The 16,447-nt window shown below is 35.1% G+C and overlaps 1 protein-coding gene across 13 annotated transcripts in view; it reads left to right on the top strand.

The window, feature by feature from the left end:
- The window catches only part of RhoGAP19D (Rho GTPase activating protein at 19D), a 185,527-nt gene that overhangs the window by 163,127 nt on the left and 5,953 nt on the right, over window positions 1-16,447 (top strand). For 11 of the 13 annotated variants that reach the window (XM_019040851.2, XM_072295927.1, XM_019040860.2 and 8 more), the window contains 14 exons: window positions 295-525; window positions 1,713-1,824; window positions 2,469-2,629; window positions 5,515-5,603; window positions 6,204-6,441; window positions 7,124-7,339; window positions 8,127-8,256; window positions 10,408-10,535; window positions 11,006-11,177; window positions 11,844-11,952; window positions 12,637-12,782; window positions 13,228-13,349; window positions 13,900-13,993; window positions 15,911-16,092. In XM_019040851.2, coding sequence (XP_018896396.2) covers window positions 295-525; window positions 1,713-1,824; window positions 2,469-2,629; window positions 5,515-5,603; window positions 6,204-6,441; window positions 7,124-7,339; window positions 8,127-8,256; window positions 10,408-10,535; window positions 11,006-11,177; window positions 11,844-11,952; window positions 12,637-12,782; window positions 13,228-13,349; window positions 13,900-13,993; window positions 15,911-16,092 — 2,130 coding nt within the window. Of the gene's footprint in view, window positions 1-294; window positions 526-1,712; window positions 1,825-2,468; window positions 2,630-5,514; window positions 5,604-6,203; window positions 6,442-7,123; window positions 7,340-8,126; window positions 8,257-10,407; window positions 10,536-11,005; window positions 11,178-11,843; window positions 11,953-12,636; window positions 12,783-13,227; window positions 13,350-13,899; window positions 13,994-14,754; window positions 14,923-15,910; window positions 16,093-16,447 lie in introns of those variants that run through there. The other 2 variants (XM_019040852.2, XM_019040861.2) reach the window with 2 other exon arrangements.

Below are 16,447 nucleotides of genomic sequence, written 5' to 3'. Positions count from 1 at the left end.
ATGGTGTCAAATATCCGCAATGATGTGCTCAAAATCCTGAAATAAATCTGGGTGCTGTATTTATTGCCATATTAACTAAAAGGAATGCTTTTGTACTCAGAGAAAGTATATGTTAGCTGTGATTTAGTCATGTCTCATAATCTTTAAAACCTACTTTTGAGCAAGTTGTGGTGCCTAAACACCAGGTTCTCCATTATTTCCTGCCTCTAAAGTTCTCTGACTTATACTAAATTTCTAGAGAGAAATCTTAATTATAGCAAAAAATGTAATCTCTTTTCTCCTCTCTTGTTTCAGACTCCTTTGAACGCTGATAAATTTGATTTAGGGTCATCTTGTGAATGCATTAATCTTCGATGCTCTACAGTAGATGTAGCCAGTGATTACACAAAGCGGAAACATGTTTTCCGACTCAATGCTCATTCGACCGGAACAGAGCTCCTCTTACAAGCAGAAGATGGTTCTTCCATGATGCAATGGGTTCATGTGCTTCAAAAGCAAGCAACCCAACCTCTAGCAACTAGTGAAGTAAGTACATACTTATGAAAAATGTCTTGCATCCTTTCAGTGTTCCTACTTACACTCTGATGTACATAGTAGTATTGCCCTTTGAAGAACATGGTATAAGACATCATCCACCATGGCACATATCATGGTTTCCTCTATCTTTGATTCATAAATCAGTGGTACACACATTTTCAATGGTTGCTTCACTTTAAACGTGGATGAAATCAAGGTGGAAGGAACCATAAAATGCACTACCAGGGTTCTTTGAAGGGCCATGTCTCTGTTAATATTGGATGCGAAAACTTGGTGTTCTGACAGATCTTATTATTTTTTGCTGATCTGTAATCTGAAATCGGCAAAACATGATTCTGCGACTAGTAAAGCTGACTCATTATGACGCATCAGTGACTAATATAGTTTTTTCCAATTCGATCTCATCAATCAGTATTGCATGTATTTCGTTTTTTTTCATAATTTCCACCTCAACTTTATTTTTTAAGAGAGAATGATCAGGAACTTTGCCGACGATTTTTCGAAAATATCTTAAGGAAACCCGTGAATGCTCTCATAAAATTTTATGCTTTAACCACAGTCAGCTCTGCTTCAGAAAAGAAAAATGTGACATGATATTTACTGCATAGTAAATGGAGCTTAGATGCTTTTGAAGTTTCTTAATATTTGATTTCCATGCTTTTGATATCATTCATTTTTCATAAGATAATTCAATTATTTTATTCACCCTGATTTTCAAGCTGAGTCAGTTTTACTAATCCAAGACTGCTGAGTTTCATATCTGAATATAAGTAGCGAAATTAGTTAAGATCAGTAATCAAAACTTAATTCTTTTATTTTAAATCAATCTATAATTAAGATAATTCCCTCCTTAAGATAATTACGGACGGACAAGAATATCAGGAGGTCATAAACTATACCCTGCAGCTTTCAAAGTGTGTACAAAATAGAAACGTTAAGAAAAATCTGTAGATATTTTTCATTCAGTATTTTTCAAGTATCCTCCCTGAGTTAGAAATTAAAATATCTTAATTGCTGTGCAAAGTGGCTCCAGGGAGGAATCAGCATAAGTGTACATTATTGATCAGTCCACAATCGACTGTAACTTTATGTCGAAGGAATCAATTTAAGTCGTTCATGATGAAAAAAGGAGTTATGAGCTTTTTTAAAATGTTTTTATTTGTTTTCCTCCTCAGAACTTATTTGCTGTTTCGCCTAGCAAACCTTTACGAAAATTGGCTTCTTTCCGCAACCGTTCACCTTCCAGTCAATCACCAGCAAATAAAACCAGTAAACAGGTCCAAATAGGTGAGTAAAAGCTCCTCTGACCCTTCCCCCTCCAATGAAAAAGAGAAGGAAAAGGAAGAGAAAAAATTTTGAGGTCAATCATGCCCTTATCGTAGCGCATGTTTTTTGAAGTATGATTTGCTGTAGAAATCTTATCAATATTTTATTCTGTCTAAAAATATTCAACAGCCTTCGTCTATGAATTTCATTGGTGGAAATATAATCACAAACAATTAGGGGAAAAAATAAAAAATAAAAACATAACCTCCGAAAAAACATTCTGCATCCTTGGCCCTTGACGATCTGAACATTCGGTCAAACATTTTAGACAAAAAACAAGTTGATTACTATCTTCTGCCAGTTTAGAAAATTGATTCCAACTTTAAACTTACCCAAAAAATTGATAGAATTTTTGTGGTTATTTGTGCTGAAAAACTGGTATCTTCAAATAATTAATTTGACTATTTCTATCGTCCACAAGAATTTAACACTTGGCCTTAATTTCTCAGGAGAGACCAAGGACAGCCCTAAAGTAAGCCTAGTAAACTTTTTTTAAATAATGCTGGCACCTCAGAAGAGTTCTTCCATTCAACTCTTGAAATGGGAATGTTATTTTTGAAACTAGAGTATACGAATAGTTTCTAATCAATTCAAATTTGTTGCAGATCAATTCGCCTCTCCCAAGTCGAAGACGTGGAAAGGTCGAATGGCAAAACAGTTGCGTCGAATTCATCAAGGTGCTGGCTCACCTGTTTCTCCAACCTCTCCGGGACCTCCGTTTCCAGAAGGTGCCACAATTGGGGTCCCTCTGGAAGACTGCCCACCTGTGAGTGCCGAATTATTTATTTATATTTTACTAACCTTGTATTGAATCTTTCCTATTTCAATTTTTTATAAAGAGGAAAGAGTCATTGTGAAGTCCAAATTCTTGAAGTTTGGTATTTTTTGTATACCGCCTTTGCGATCGTTTCGAACCCTGCTCGATACAATAACCGAGTCCCTTAGTTCCTTACCGAAAAGTGACTACCGCGAACTTCTGAGATTTTCCAAAGCGTGTAAAAAGTTTATTTATCCATCAATAATTATGATTTAAAGTTGTTTCTCATTCTGGGGCTCATTAGTTTATGTGCAGTGAATACCAAGAGTCTACGTTACTTGGTTTTTTCAAAAAAAGCCTAAGAATGCGACGCGCTGATTTAAATTATGCATATATAAGCAGAATCAAGCGAATTGATTCGAGGATGGCTGAGCAGGTCGGCACTCTCGAAATGAGAATTTAACTCCTCCGTTTTGTTCAAAACGTTGCTTTGACAGATCTGTAACCTCGGTTATAATTTCCAAAAGTTGGTACCCGTGCTCTGATAGTGCAATCTGTGTAAGTGCAATCTGTGATGAGCCTCGAGACTCAATAGACCATTAGCTAAACGTGGCTCATACAGGAATCCACTTACCCCTCTCTTTCCCACGCTCCTGCTCACTGCGTCGGCGTCTCGACGAACAATAGCTAATGACGGTTGCCAAGCGATGCCGGGATCCTCAGCCCCTCGCAAAATTACTTACGCTTCATTAACCATTTCACCGTCACGCTAGGATTCGTCCAATTTTCAAAAAAAATTGTTTCGCGAGTTTTTAGCAATTTTTTCCTTACTCTCCGTTAAAACACGAATTAAAAGAGGTCTCATTCATAAAAATCGGCCAAATAGAAGAGAAGTTACAGTATTCGAAATCCGAAGAAATCAACAAAACTTCTCCAAACAAAAAATAAAATGAAGGGGGAAAAAAAGAAATGTATAAATTACAATTTAATATGATTGACCTCAGAATGTGACAAGCAATTCAATTATAAAAAGGAGAAAAAATTGAGTGAAATTACAAAAAATTAGCCTCTTGCAAGGGGCTTCCTTGTATGAGTTTTGACCTGAAGACAAGTAAATCCCGTTATATTATTAAAACGAAATTGACTCCATAGTTTAATGCCTTAGTTTCTTGAATACGATTATTTTAAGCACTCGATTTATATCAGCAATTTTACCCATGAGGTGATTTCCTGAGAGCTGATAATATCACGAATTTCTCATAGAGCCCTTCAAAAATGGCTTGCTTTTTGGGCAGCCGATTCGGCCATCAAACCGGGGTTTAAATGGAAGCTGATAATAACACAAAGCTCTGAGAACAATTTTAAGATGAGTATAGGAACGGTTTGTACATTACGAGGAGAGGCGGGCATTCTGTTCAGCATATCGATACATAAGTATTTTCACACGTAGAATTCAATTTTCACGTCAGGGAGTCGACATATTTTGATTTTTTCGATTTTATACGGAAAATTTATGGTTTTTCGGGATTGAAATTACTTACAATTGTTTCATGAAAAATGAATGCACCCAAAATGACTATAGCATTTTGACTTTCACATACCTACGTGCACTCACTAAATTGATTGGTAAATTCAAAGAGTGGGTACATCGACCTGGTATATCAAGTTTCTGCGATTTTTTACGGCAAATCGGTAGATTTTCGGGATGTGGATTGCTTACTTTCAATTCATGAATGAATAAAGCATGGACATGGTTGAGCTTCTTTGCATGAAAAGACGTTTAAAATAACAAAATCAAGACATATTTAATACAATTGCATTTATATCGAGTCAATTTCTTTTCAATAATATAACGGGATTTATAATACCGGTGATTTGGGTATTTTAACCCCAAAATACCTTTAAATCGACTTTATCTTCTAGGAATTCGACAGAATTTTTCCTTTCTTCGCTTAAATTTTTCCGTAGCACTTTTCCTCAAGAATCTGATAAGATTTTGCTTGAGGCGGATCAAAAAACTTAAATTTGTTCGAATAGCTTTCTAGATTCACAATACACGGTCTCGTCAAGGTGCGTCGTTGACCTTGCAGTGTTGGATCGTGAATTCTCCTGTTGTGCTGCTTGCCTTTTTTGAAATCTCTGTAAATGAAAACTAAAGGGGTTGATATGTGCGAGTTAATGACGCGCCTTATCAACACATTGTGTTGGAGTTCACTGTTTCTTATTGTTTTCATGATCATGATCGGTTGATTTATCAAAAATTGCTTTATCATTTAAACGCAAAATTATGTAATAAATTCCACAAAATTCGAAAAATCTGGACAAAAACAATCATAGAAGAACTAACCTCACTCCAAGTGCATCTGATACTGCGGTAGAGCAAGAAACACATCTTCCCCATGAAGAGCGAATAACCCAAACTCTTATGGAGAAAACAGCAAACTGTATCTCATATATTTGCAGGTGATATAGAGCATACATGTTCCATACTTTAGTGCAGACATGGGAGTAATGGACAGAAAATATGAAGCGAGGCTGTGAAATTAGTACATGCATCCGTAGTAATAAAGGCAGGTTTCCTTTCAAATGTGGCTTCAAGTTCATGACAATGAAGGGGCCAGGCACATGAATTTAAAATCCCTATCCTCCTTGTCCGTTCAAATGCACCTAGAAAGGGCTCAGACTCATTATTCTACTTTTGGTTTCAATACTCTGGAGTTTAGCATGAACACTACCTTTCTAATTAGTTGTTTAGCTGGACTCATCGAAAGCCTTGTGAACACGTTACTTCTAGTCAACGCAACCATCAGGACAAAATTCTGACTATGCTCGTCAGCTTTTCTCCGTATGTAAATATGTGATTTCCTGACGTTGTCTTAATTTCTTTGTTTCAGTCTACATTCTCTGAATTTGTTCCGTTGTTAGTCGAATTGTGCACAAATATTGTTGAAACCAAAGGATTAGAAATTATTGGAATTTACCGGTGAGTTTTTTTGGTCAGCAATTTCATAATTTAATACACATTTCTCTCCAGGCCTCTCAGCAGTAACGGATACCCAGTGGTCGGTTCAAAACCGGCTCAGTTTGCTAAACTTTTTGTGAACTCTAAAAAATGTGAACTGTACTATTACGACTTAAAAGTAGTAATTACAGACAAGTATCTCTTTCTCAATGAACATGTAATTAAAACCCAAGATCTAACTTAAATTTTCTTGAGAATGTACTCTAGCTAGGTATTTCTCAAATGAGGATTCAGTTTTCAATGACTAATGTGACCACGTTGATTTGGCTTTTTGATATGAGCAGGAATGTTGAATTTTATAACTTTAGCATGAACAATAGAAGTTCTTATCTTATTTACAAGATTATTTCAGAAATTTTCAATAATTAATCTACTGTTTTCTGTAGAACTCATGATGAAAAAACTGTCCTGTGATGCATTGATCTCAGCGATCGGTTAAGAATTTGAAAAATGCTGTAAGTTCTGAATACAGTCATGCAAGTTCCGGATAAGTCTTCTGTTGAGTTAACTATGTATTTGATGTTAAATGATTTTCCTCATTTTTTCTATCTCTTTTTTCAGAGTTCCTGGAAATACATCAGCGGTAACCTCGCTGACAGAGGCTGTCAATCGAGGTTTGGATCCATCGATCTTAGACCAGGATCCTCGCTGGTCGGATGTCAATGTTATCTCTAGTTTACTCAAATCATTCTTCCGTCGTTTGCCAGATTCCTTGCTTACCTCTGAACTTTATGCTCAGTTCATTGCTGCAGACAAAATTCAGGACCCCCTGTTTCGCATGATCACGATAAAAAAATTGGTAAGATTCATCAATATCTACCATTTTTGTTGAAGTTTGAAATTCTTGTGTGCTAAAATTAGTTTACTGCTTTTACTTTTTGCCTCTCGTGGAGTGTCCTCAATCCCACCGGTCAAATCTGACCCAGAAAGATCCACCGTTAAAGAGTTTTAAAAATGCCATAATCGGCATTATTTCTATGTGCAAACTCTTTGAGTAGACACTCAATGTAACGCCAAGCGTTCCATATGATAAATCAATTAAGCTTCAAAAGATTTGCCATGAAAGATGGCTTTTAAAGTTTAATGGGTATTTGGAATTCAATGAGATCGTAAATTCTTTGAAAACATGAACTTTATCTACTTGGCGGCTGTTCATAAAATACGTAACACCGAATACGTAACAGCTTTTTAAACCTCCCTCCCTCCTCATTACACTTTTGCTCTGTAGTTTTCTATCCTTTAACTTGTAAAAACCAAATAGTGTAATGCTTTTCCCTTAAGCGTTGTTTATTTTATGAATGGCCCCTAGTATTTGACATTTCAATAAGATTAAAAATGGTAATCATACCATCTTCTTCAGCAGAGATTCCTCAACCATATTAATGGAAAAGCCAAAAATATACAAGTAATTTTTTTGGTCAAATCCAAAGTTGAGCACCCCCTATTTTATCTTATCTTTTTGTAAATTCTCCTCGTTTCAGCTCCAAGAGTTGCCTGATCATCACTACGAAACTTTGAAGTACCTGATGCTGCATTTAGGAAAAGTTGTCGCTCATTCAGAAGTGAACAGGATGGAAGCAAGAAATCTTGCAATTGTTTTTGGTCCAACTCTGGTACGAGCAGCGGAAGACAACATGTTGGCAATGGTTACAGATATGGCATCACAGTGTCGAATTGTAGAAAGTCTGATCTCTTACGTAAGTACAGACTGGTTTTTCAACCCCTCGAATCATGCTGTATGAAACGTCAGTCACCAAGAATCTTTGTTTGTTAATAATTGCATGAGGTTGTTTTTTTGGTTCTGCATTAGTTCAAATCCTATCAAATAAGATCCAGAAATATTTAAAGGTGCAGCAGAAGACATGAGCTATTTACTTATTTAATTCTAGATTTAATGCAGCCACAAAAAAACAGGATGTGCAGAGCAATGTTGTAAGAATATTTTGCAGGGTGTCTAGAAATAGGGAAAATGGGCCTGTTGCAAACTTTTGCTAGACCAAAAATAAGGGTTGTTCCTTATAGATAATGTCTCAAAAATCACGATAAGCGCATCGGCAAACTCTGAAATGCACTCCTAATTTCACAATCTGCATAAGAAATTTGCTTTTTATTGGGGTCGCAAACTTTGTGTGCAGTGAATTTTTCTGATAGAAATTTGAGCCCCTAACGATCCTTATGATTGCCTAGAGCTGAGCTATGTTTATTTTACCATTTTTTTTTCCTGGAATAAAGGTCAGGGAGAACCGGGGGAAATCAGGGAGACGAAAAATCCAAGCTTCAAGGAAAACCTGAAAAATCCGGGAGAGGGGAATTAAAGTGTTGCTAGTCACCCTGATTTTGGTACAAAAAAAAAACCTACAAAATGTTTACTACTTATTAGTATTATTATTTCTTTTTTCCTTGAAAAAGAAAATTTTTGAAACCTAATTTTGTCATGTCGGAAGAGCTGTATTTATTATTATTTATTGTTTCTTTATTTTTCAGTGTGATTGGTGTTTCTGTGATGGCGATATGCCTGATTTCTCCAACAGTCCTGATGTAGCATCCGCTCAAGATATTGATCCGTCCTATCTCAATCAGAATCTGCTTCTGAATAATATCAACAAACTAGAAGGTATGTTTTCTCTTCAATTTTTGTACTTTTTATTCGTTCGAAGAGGACTATCATTTTGTGAAAGATGTTACCTGCAAAATTCTTTGATCCCGTTGAAAGACAGTGATATTCCAGAGTAAAGCTCAGTCACATAAAGTAAAAGCTATGAACAAAAATAGTTAATTGTCAACCTTTTGATTTACGCTTTTTTTTTTTATTCTGACAACCATTCATAGTTCGTCCAAAATTTGAAAAATAAGTATGATTTCCTTAAAATTGTGTCTCTGAAAGAAAATTGTCACACATCTCAGCAACAGACTAACTGCAACAGTACTTAAAAATTATGAAATTAGTACAATCGCAGTCACCAATCAGAAAACAGTGAAAAAAGAAGAAAGAAAATCTAATGGTTACTTTCAGTCAACCATTTAAACGAGAAAACTAGTTTTTCAATATAATTTGAATTGAGTTAAGTAAAACAGGTACACTAACTTTGCAGTATCTCAAACTCTCATCTTCTATTTTAGTTTTATAGAAATAAATCAACCAATAGTTTTGCCTAAAATTGTTTGAAAATAATCCTCATACGGGGATGAAAAATTGCGACAATTTTTGAGTGGTATGTTGGTTGAAGGAATGAATAAAATAGGAGATGAGATTTTGAAACAATGCAATGTAGATGTGACTTTATTGTTTAATTCTATCAATTTCAAATACTAAATGACTCAACTGATTCAACATTTGGTAACCCTTGACATAATATTTCCACATTTATCTTTATAATGAAAACTCAGTAAGCATTAATTAAAGTACTTATTTCGAGCGCTTTTTGTGTAAAACCTCTGTTCCGTATCGGCGCATTCTTGTGTTGTGCTATTTTATTTACATACATTTATTTGATTTACAAGCCGTTTTTCTGTTTTTTTATTTTTTTTTAGCATGATTTTTAATCAACTTTTATTATTAGTGTTTACATTTTTTATAAAGAAAATAGGCTGGTAGTTGTTGTTTCATGGCCGTTTACCTAACTTCTCAAAGCAGATATTAAATTAAATTATTTGTTTTTAATGTTGATTAGATCTAGCTTCGTCCAGATGAATGAGTTGAGATTTTGCTGGTAGTGAAAAATGTACACAACCCCCCCCCCCCCCCCCTCTCCAAGATTATTTTTGTTTGGACGAAAGGGAATCGCCATATTTTCTGATTTCCCAACGAACCCTAGTCACTTGACTATTTTTTTTTTTTTTTTTCATTTTAATATTTACAAAGAATCTCTTTCTGTTTCAATTTGTTCGGCTCTAAATTAGATTGATCCTTGCATAAGTTCAGGCACAAAAAATTAAAAACTATACAAGTTAAATTAACTTTAATAACTATGTTATTTATTGCAAAAGCGAAAATAGATGTCTTTTTTTGTGATCGAATAAAGTTCTGTTGAGACCAATTTGTAACGCAACATAAATTGTGGGGGAAAAAGAAAAGAGGTAAACCATGGTTAACAGCCATGTCTACAAACAGGTTAAAGTACAGGTCATGAAGTTGAAAGGATCTATTTACAGAAGTAGTCTTAGGAAAAGGTTTATCTATCGAGGTTTGATGATGAACTGTCCACTGTTCTTGCAACTCTCTTTGTGAATAAATTCTTTCCACTAAATGATGATTATAGACCATGCAAGACAGCAAAGGGGTAGAATTTCGGTCAATACTATTCGAGTAATATTGAATGAGCCAAAAATTTCTCAGATTTAAATTTCTTTGATACTGGAGTATGTTACAAGGAGGAAAGAGCCAAACTGTTAAATAAGTATGTTCGTATTATTCAGCTTGGTCTGTAGTTACCATTTACGTATGTAGTGATAGACCGGAAAAAATTTTCCATCTGCAGTCAACAATAATTCTGTATGCTATTAACCCCTGCACATTGGTGTATATTAAGGTTGTCTCTGACTTATCATAGTTGTCTAACGCATTAATCCTATATAGTTTGAGATGATGTCAGTTTTTTCTTAGCCTGAGAAACCGAGAAATTAATGACGGAGTTAGTGTAGACTTAGAGCTGAACAGGTCATTTTTCAATCTAATCTTCACATTCATTTGTTTGCGCGCTTACAATTTTGTTTTTTGAGCACCGCTTAATGTTATATGTTGCATTGCATGTGATTGTTAATGTAGGAATTCAATCAACCATCACAGCTAAAGATATTGTTTCATCAATCATATGTGCAGCCAACCGGAAAATGCAACGTGCAACCTCCAAAGCATCTCGCAAAAGTGAATCAGACATCCAGCCTGCTAAACAAGTAAGATTTGATGTAATTATTGTTATTAAATTTTAATGCAGCACACCAAATGTTTTTCAAAAAAATTCATCCAGTTCAGGAGTGTAAAATAACAAACCCTGTAACCTCTGTTTCTTGCATTTTTCAAATAGGAAGGGTATGTTTTGACTTCAAAGTTTATGGCCAACAATAAGAACTTTTGCTAATTTCTATTTTTTGCTATTTTCCCCTAAACCCTCATTTTTTAGGCAAATTTCAATTGGACACAGTAGGCATCAAAATTATCCGATTTTCGGAATTTAATTGTCTCCTAAGAGAAGAGATCTATCTACCCCAATTTTTTTGCCCCTTTTTCCCTCCAAAAATAAATGGCTCCTTATGGAGAAATGGGGTCCTAGGGTAATAATTTGGAGCGAATAGGCCGTATGCCATAGCAATTCTACGCAACTCAATTTAGTTTTTACTCAAAATGTTGTGTTTTTCTCCCCCAGAAGAGTGAAGCTAAGTCACCTTCTCATCGCAAAGAGCGGTTGAACTCTCACACAGATGAAGTGGATGCATCAACCAATGTTTACTCTGGTGGAAACGTTACCTGTATGACAGTGTCGACAAGACAGGCCTCCAGCAGCAGTAGTAGCTCTACGAGTAATACCATCTCTCCAGGTAAGCGGACACAAGCCTTGTAGTGCATAGGCAACATAATTTGAACCCATAAAACCTTCCAAATCCGCAGTAACCTTTTAGCGTCTCTTTCTGCTTTTCTTTTCTTTTCTTTTTTTTTAAAGGACTAGTGATGGAGTTTGGGATGTCTTGAAAAATTCTTGAATATCCTTGATTTTTTTGAAAATCATCCAAAAAATTTGTGTGTCCTTGAATTTTACATCTGGTTATGTTGTATTTGATATATCAGAAGACCAGGCCTTTTTCTATTTTGCCATGGAGACCGTGTCAAATAGCGCAGCTCATATGGCACATATTTCATTCTTCAGTAACAAAGAACCAAGTAAGTTAGGAGGAAACCAACATTCTTGAAACATTCATTACGGCTTTTGAAATGTTTTTGGAATGTCCTTAATAGCCCTTTGAAAATTGTGTTGAAGTTCAGGATACGTTAAGTTCTCAGCTCTCCCATTTTTAAAATTGGCCCTCTCACTTTTAAACCTCTTTTCGCCCAAAATTTTTAAAGTTCTTAGTTTCTTCTCGGTAGTTACTCCTGAAAATTTCAGACATTGTCATTGAATTCAGCAGATTTCAGTGCTGCCAGTCCCTGTTTACTTAATTTGAGAAACCTACGCGTATCATGAGTACATTTCTTCTTTTTCGTTTCAGGTGATGCAGCCTCTACAAACAGTAGGAAGGTAACCAATGAGCAAGTAGACGATGGTGTAACATGGACGTATGCTAACCTGTCTGCTACAACCCAAGAACGAATTAAAAGGTAATATTCAAAGGGCTGACCTCATCAATTTTATACCTTTTCACTCTCAAAGCTGCTCCTTAAAATCAAGCCTCTCCAAGCAAGCATATAAGGAAGCATAGTAATGAGGTTGAAATTCAGACAAATACGATTCAGTACCTTTTTTTGGCAACCATTGCTCGGCAGAAAGGCCTTTAAAAGTACTTCATTTTGTTTGAGGAATGCCCATTGGCACTGAAGATAGAGATTATTGAGAGAATATCTTCTTCATTTAATCACGTTTATTTTTTGCTAAAAATTAATTAAACCAAATAATCAGCAGGAAGTAATCAGTTTTCTCAGAAATCGACTTAACTCAAAAGGTGGGAAACTCCCCTCTCCGATTCAAATTTCAATCAATCATAAGCAATCAATACGATTCACCAGATTATTCGTGCTAAAAATTAATTATTTCCAAGTAATTGATCAGAAATTGCTATCTTTAGTAGACACCCTTGGTTTAATTACATTATCAGAATTATCCGTTTTTCACCAAAATTACTTCCTGCATTCAATTTTTAACTTCGCCAGTTCAACATTTACCAAAAATGAAAGTAACCTTAGCGTTTTTGACTGTAGTGAATTATAAATTTTATAGCAATCATTATGAGCAAACTCTACGCTCCTCTAATGTAAAACAATATATATTTTTTTTTTCTTGGAAAGGTTTGAGCAAGAAACCCGTGCTATGCTACAAAGAGACAGGCTCAGAACGGAAAATGAGAAGGAGAGACTGGAGAGGGAATGGCAACAAGCTAAACGGGAACTGGAAGCTGATGATGCTTTAGATCGGCTAGCAGATGATCCCTCAGGTATTTACACTTACTTTAATGAACTCAACTTTCCAACTCAAGAGTTCGAATGTGAACATTAGTGGTAAATGGTACCTTTTAAATTGTTTTCCTCAGCAATCTGTCTTGTTTGAGTGCAAAATCAATTTTTTAATTTTGATCAGAAACGCTCTTCGGTGTCCAAAAGAGTAAGAGCTAGTGCCTAGATCACTCATAGATCGATAGAGGATTAAAGTTTCATTTTAATCTAAAAATTTTGAATCCCATGCATCTTTTACGTTTAAGTTATCACTTACGTCGCATTAAAGTTTTAAATGATTTTTTCTCAAAATTAGGTTTTTTGAACAGCAAATTTCAAGATATGTATAACTCAGATAGGATTAAAACATTTTGGGCGTTTTTATTACAAAATTTTCTGTTCCAATTCTCAACGTCTCTGATGTGCCTACTTCTTATTCTCTTACAGCACTACATGAACTATCGGAAACAACATTGTTAAACAAAGAATCATCATCCGAAGATTTAAGTCCGACATTAAATAATAAAGTGTCAAACATGAAAAGATTCAAAACAGGAAACGAAGTCTCTGTAAGTATCTCATATTCCCCCAAAATATTTTTTAGCTCGATTTCAGTGAATAATGTTTTAAAAAAAGGCTCCAATTAAACTCACCGCATCATGTAAGACAAGCAATCAGATAGGTCTCAGCAAATACTGAGTACAGTTCTACATATTTCTAAATTTCTATTCTTTCCTATCCTTGTTTTAACTTATTTAATTTTTTGGAATTGTCCCCTCTCGAAATAATGTAGACATAACACCATCCTAACATCCTGTTCTTAAAATATTAAGTACAGTTTTTAATGTGAAATTTAAAGACTCATGATGTTCTTATGAACCCATTGCATTACGATAATTGTTTTGCCTCCTGCATTTAGATTCACTATTTAATTTGGGTTAAATCAGAAACTTTGGATACCTCTGAACAGTCGTGAAAGTCATCCAAAGAAATTAAAAATTGAAATACTCAGCATAGAAAATACACTGAAAGAATAACCAAAAACAGCCATGCACTCTTTTTCTGTCACTTTTCACCTCTCAAAAATACGATATAATTTATTATTTGTTCATTTCACAGACAATTTCCAATGGAAAATCTAGTGGCTCTCTTGACTCTTTGAAAGAATCTAGTGTTACGATGGGAAGGACACCCAGTAATGCTTCCGATGAAGGTAAGCAATTCATAAGAAATTTTTTCTTTTTTATTCATTCAGAACATAGTTTTCCTTATAAAGTATCTTTTCAGTGATAGATCTAAATCTATTTTCTACGAATCCATAAACACTTCCCCATTCATTTTTTACTGTAGCTTGTAAATTTATTTAAATATTGCAGTTACTGAATCAATTTTTGCGCAAGGAGGCTGTCAATAGTAATCAAATAATTTTGCATTAATTTTTGTAGTTAAAATAACCAACAGCTAAGGGAGTATTATGCTGTTTGTAAATCGAGACATCAGATTCAAGAGCGAATTGTAGTTAAAAAATTGGTTTGTGTGCGTAAGGCAAAGAGTGAGATCTTAAGTTCCTTGAGCCTTCTTTTTTACAAAGCTTATTACCAATAAAAAATGGAACAGTTTTTCATAACTTGTAAATTAGTGCGGATGAATTCCTAGTCAAGACCTTTTTCGAAGTCGCTACCACGAGGGAAAGTCTAGGAAAAATTGATACCCCCTACCAAAACCGCCTTCTAATAAGGTTATGTCTCTGGGGTAACCCTTTAGAATTCCTTTCGACAAAGCTTTTAGAATAAAACCTCTGCAAAATCTTAGGGATCCGACTGCCTTTTTCCCTCTCTATGCCCTGGCAATACTCTGTCATTGTCTCTCTCTTTGTGCACACTCGTACACTGTAGGAGGGACCTAATTTGATTGTAACATATAAAGTAGAGCGTGTTTCTAATGTTACCCTGTGTTTCTGTATCTGTCCGGTAGACAAATCAAAAACCCAGTTTCTTATGAATTTCTAATTTTAACCGTGAAGTATTTCACGGCTAGAATGACCGAAAGCAATTCCATCCTAAAGGTCGGAGTGGATCTCTCCACTATATAAATCGATGCAATCGTAAATGAGGCACTCAACTCTCGATACTTTTTCCTTCTGCACATCAGGTTCAGATGATTCACTCTTCCCTGTGTTGACGGTTTAATTTAACCATTGTGTCATGCTTTTGTCTAACCAACTGAACGTTACTGTTGAGTGGATTCCTATTAACATCAGTTGGAAAAAGAAACTTTTTTTCCTTTTAATATAATCTCAAAGTGTTGTGGCTATTAATCGCTCAGCTACTTGTTCACCTATCCAATATTTTATTCCGTTAAGCAGGCATGTTCACACCTGTTTCATTTAAGAGCAGCACTACAGCTTTTATGGCTCTTGTGTTCCGAGTCGGAGTTCAATTTTTTTGCCCCTCCACTTCCCAAGAATATTTTTTCTAATTCCTCCCAAGAATATTTTTTTGCCATCCTTGCATTGCATGTGATTCACTCAAGATTTTGTCTATTGTTTTGCATTGTTTTATTTCATCCTCCCACAGAACTATTGGTCTCAAATACATATCATTTCCCTTTTTTGTCGCTTGCCCTGATAACTTATTTTCAAAAACTTGAGTTTGGCATAAATTCGAGCAGACTTAGAAGCCTTCAAAATAACATCTTCATTTTGTTTTTTGTTTTTTGTTTCGTTTTTTTTGTTAATATGTACCATCATGATGATCACAATATTATCTGAGCAACTAGCTGCGTTAGAACTCGCGTCAGATAAAGTGGCTGTTTTCTGACTTTCACGCACAGTGGACAAAATCTCCTCAGAGAATGGTATTAGTTTTCGGTACCTGCGCACAATGGCAGCATGGCATCATCATCACACTAGGTCAATTCTCTATCACTGCTGTGCAGCAGCCATGCAGATACTTGCAAACAAAAAGTAAACAACTGCCAAATTATCTGACACTAATTCGCCTAGTCTCCCAAAATGTATACTTTAAATGTTGGTATAAAGCATAGAACCTCTTTAAAGTAAAGTGCACCTAAAGAGTGTGCTTTTAAAAATTGACTTAACGATTTACTTGATTTGTTTCTTCTTCCTCAGGAAGTGATTTATTCACAAGCCTTACATCTACTTTTGACAAGAAATTGAAATCTTTACTAAAATCTGAGGAACTTTGTAATGATGACGTAGAAGAGCATGTCAGTACAATGCACGATGAGAAAGTATCAACAAAATTTCAAGATCCCAGTCTGCATAGATCCTTGGAAAAGCAGTACAAGCAGGTAATAACATATTTTATTTATGACTGCCACAGGCTTAAGAGCCTTCCATTTTGGAATTACCCTACAACAGAGAAAGTATGAAAAATCAGCTTTTTTTTTTTATTAAATTAAAAGCATACGTTTTTATAAGAAAATCAGCCCTCACTTTGCAAGTTAATTTCATGTTGTGTCCAATGAGTAAGTAATAATCTCTAAGTAGAGTCCAAGGTAAAAAGGTCTACATACTTTTCGACTGCAACAGAAGATCTGCCAATTGGATTCTTGCATTTAACTTTCAATACCAAACTGAAAGCAGCTGATCTTTTCTTGCTTTCTAAAAGTATGTGAACTTATTTGGCAAGGACTCTAGTAAAAA

The sequence above is a fragment of the Bemisia tabaci genome, chromosome 2 (genome assembly GCF_918797505.1).
Source record: "Bemisia tabaci chromosome 2, PGI_BMITA_v3".
Classification (NCBI taxonomy): Eukaryota; Metazoa; Arthropoda; class Insecta; order Hemiptera; family Aleyrodidae; genus Bemisia; species Bemisia tabaci.
The sequence above is the reverse complement of the archived record's forward strand: the minus strand, read 5'-3'. Positions and strand labels throughout refer to the sequence as shown.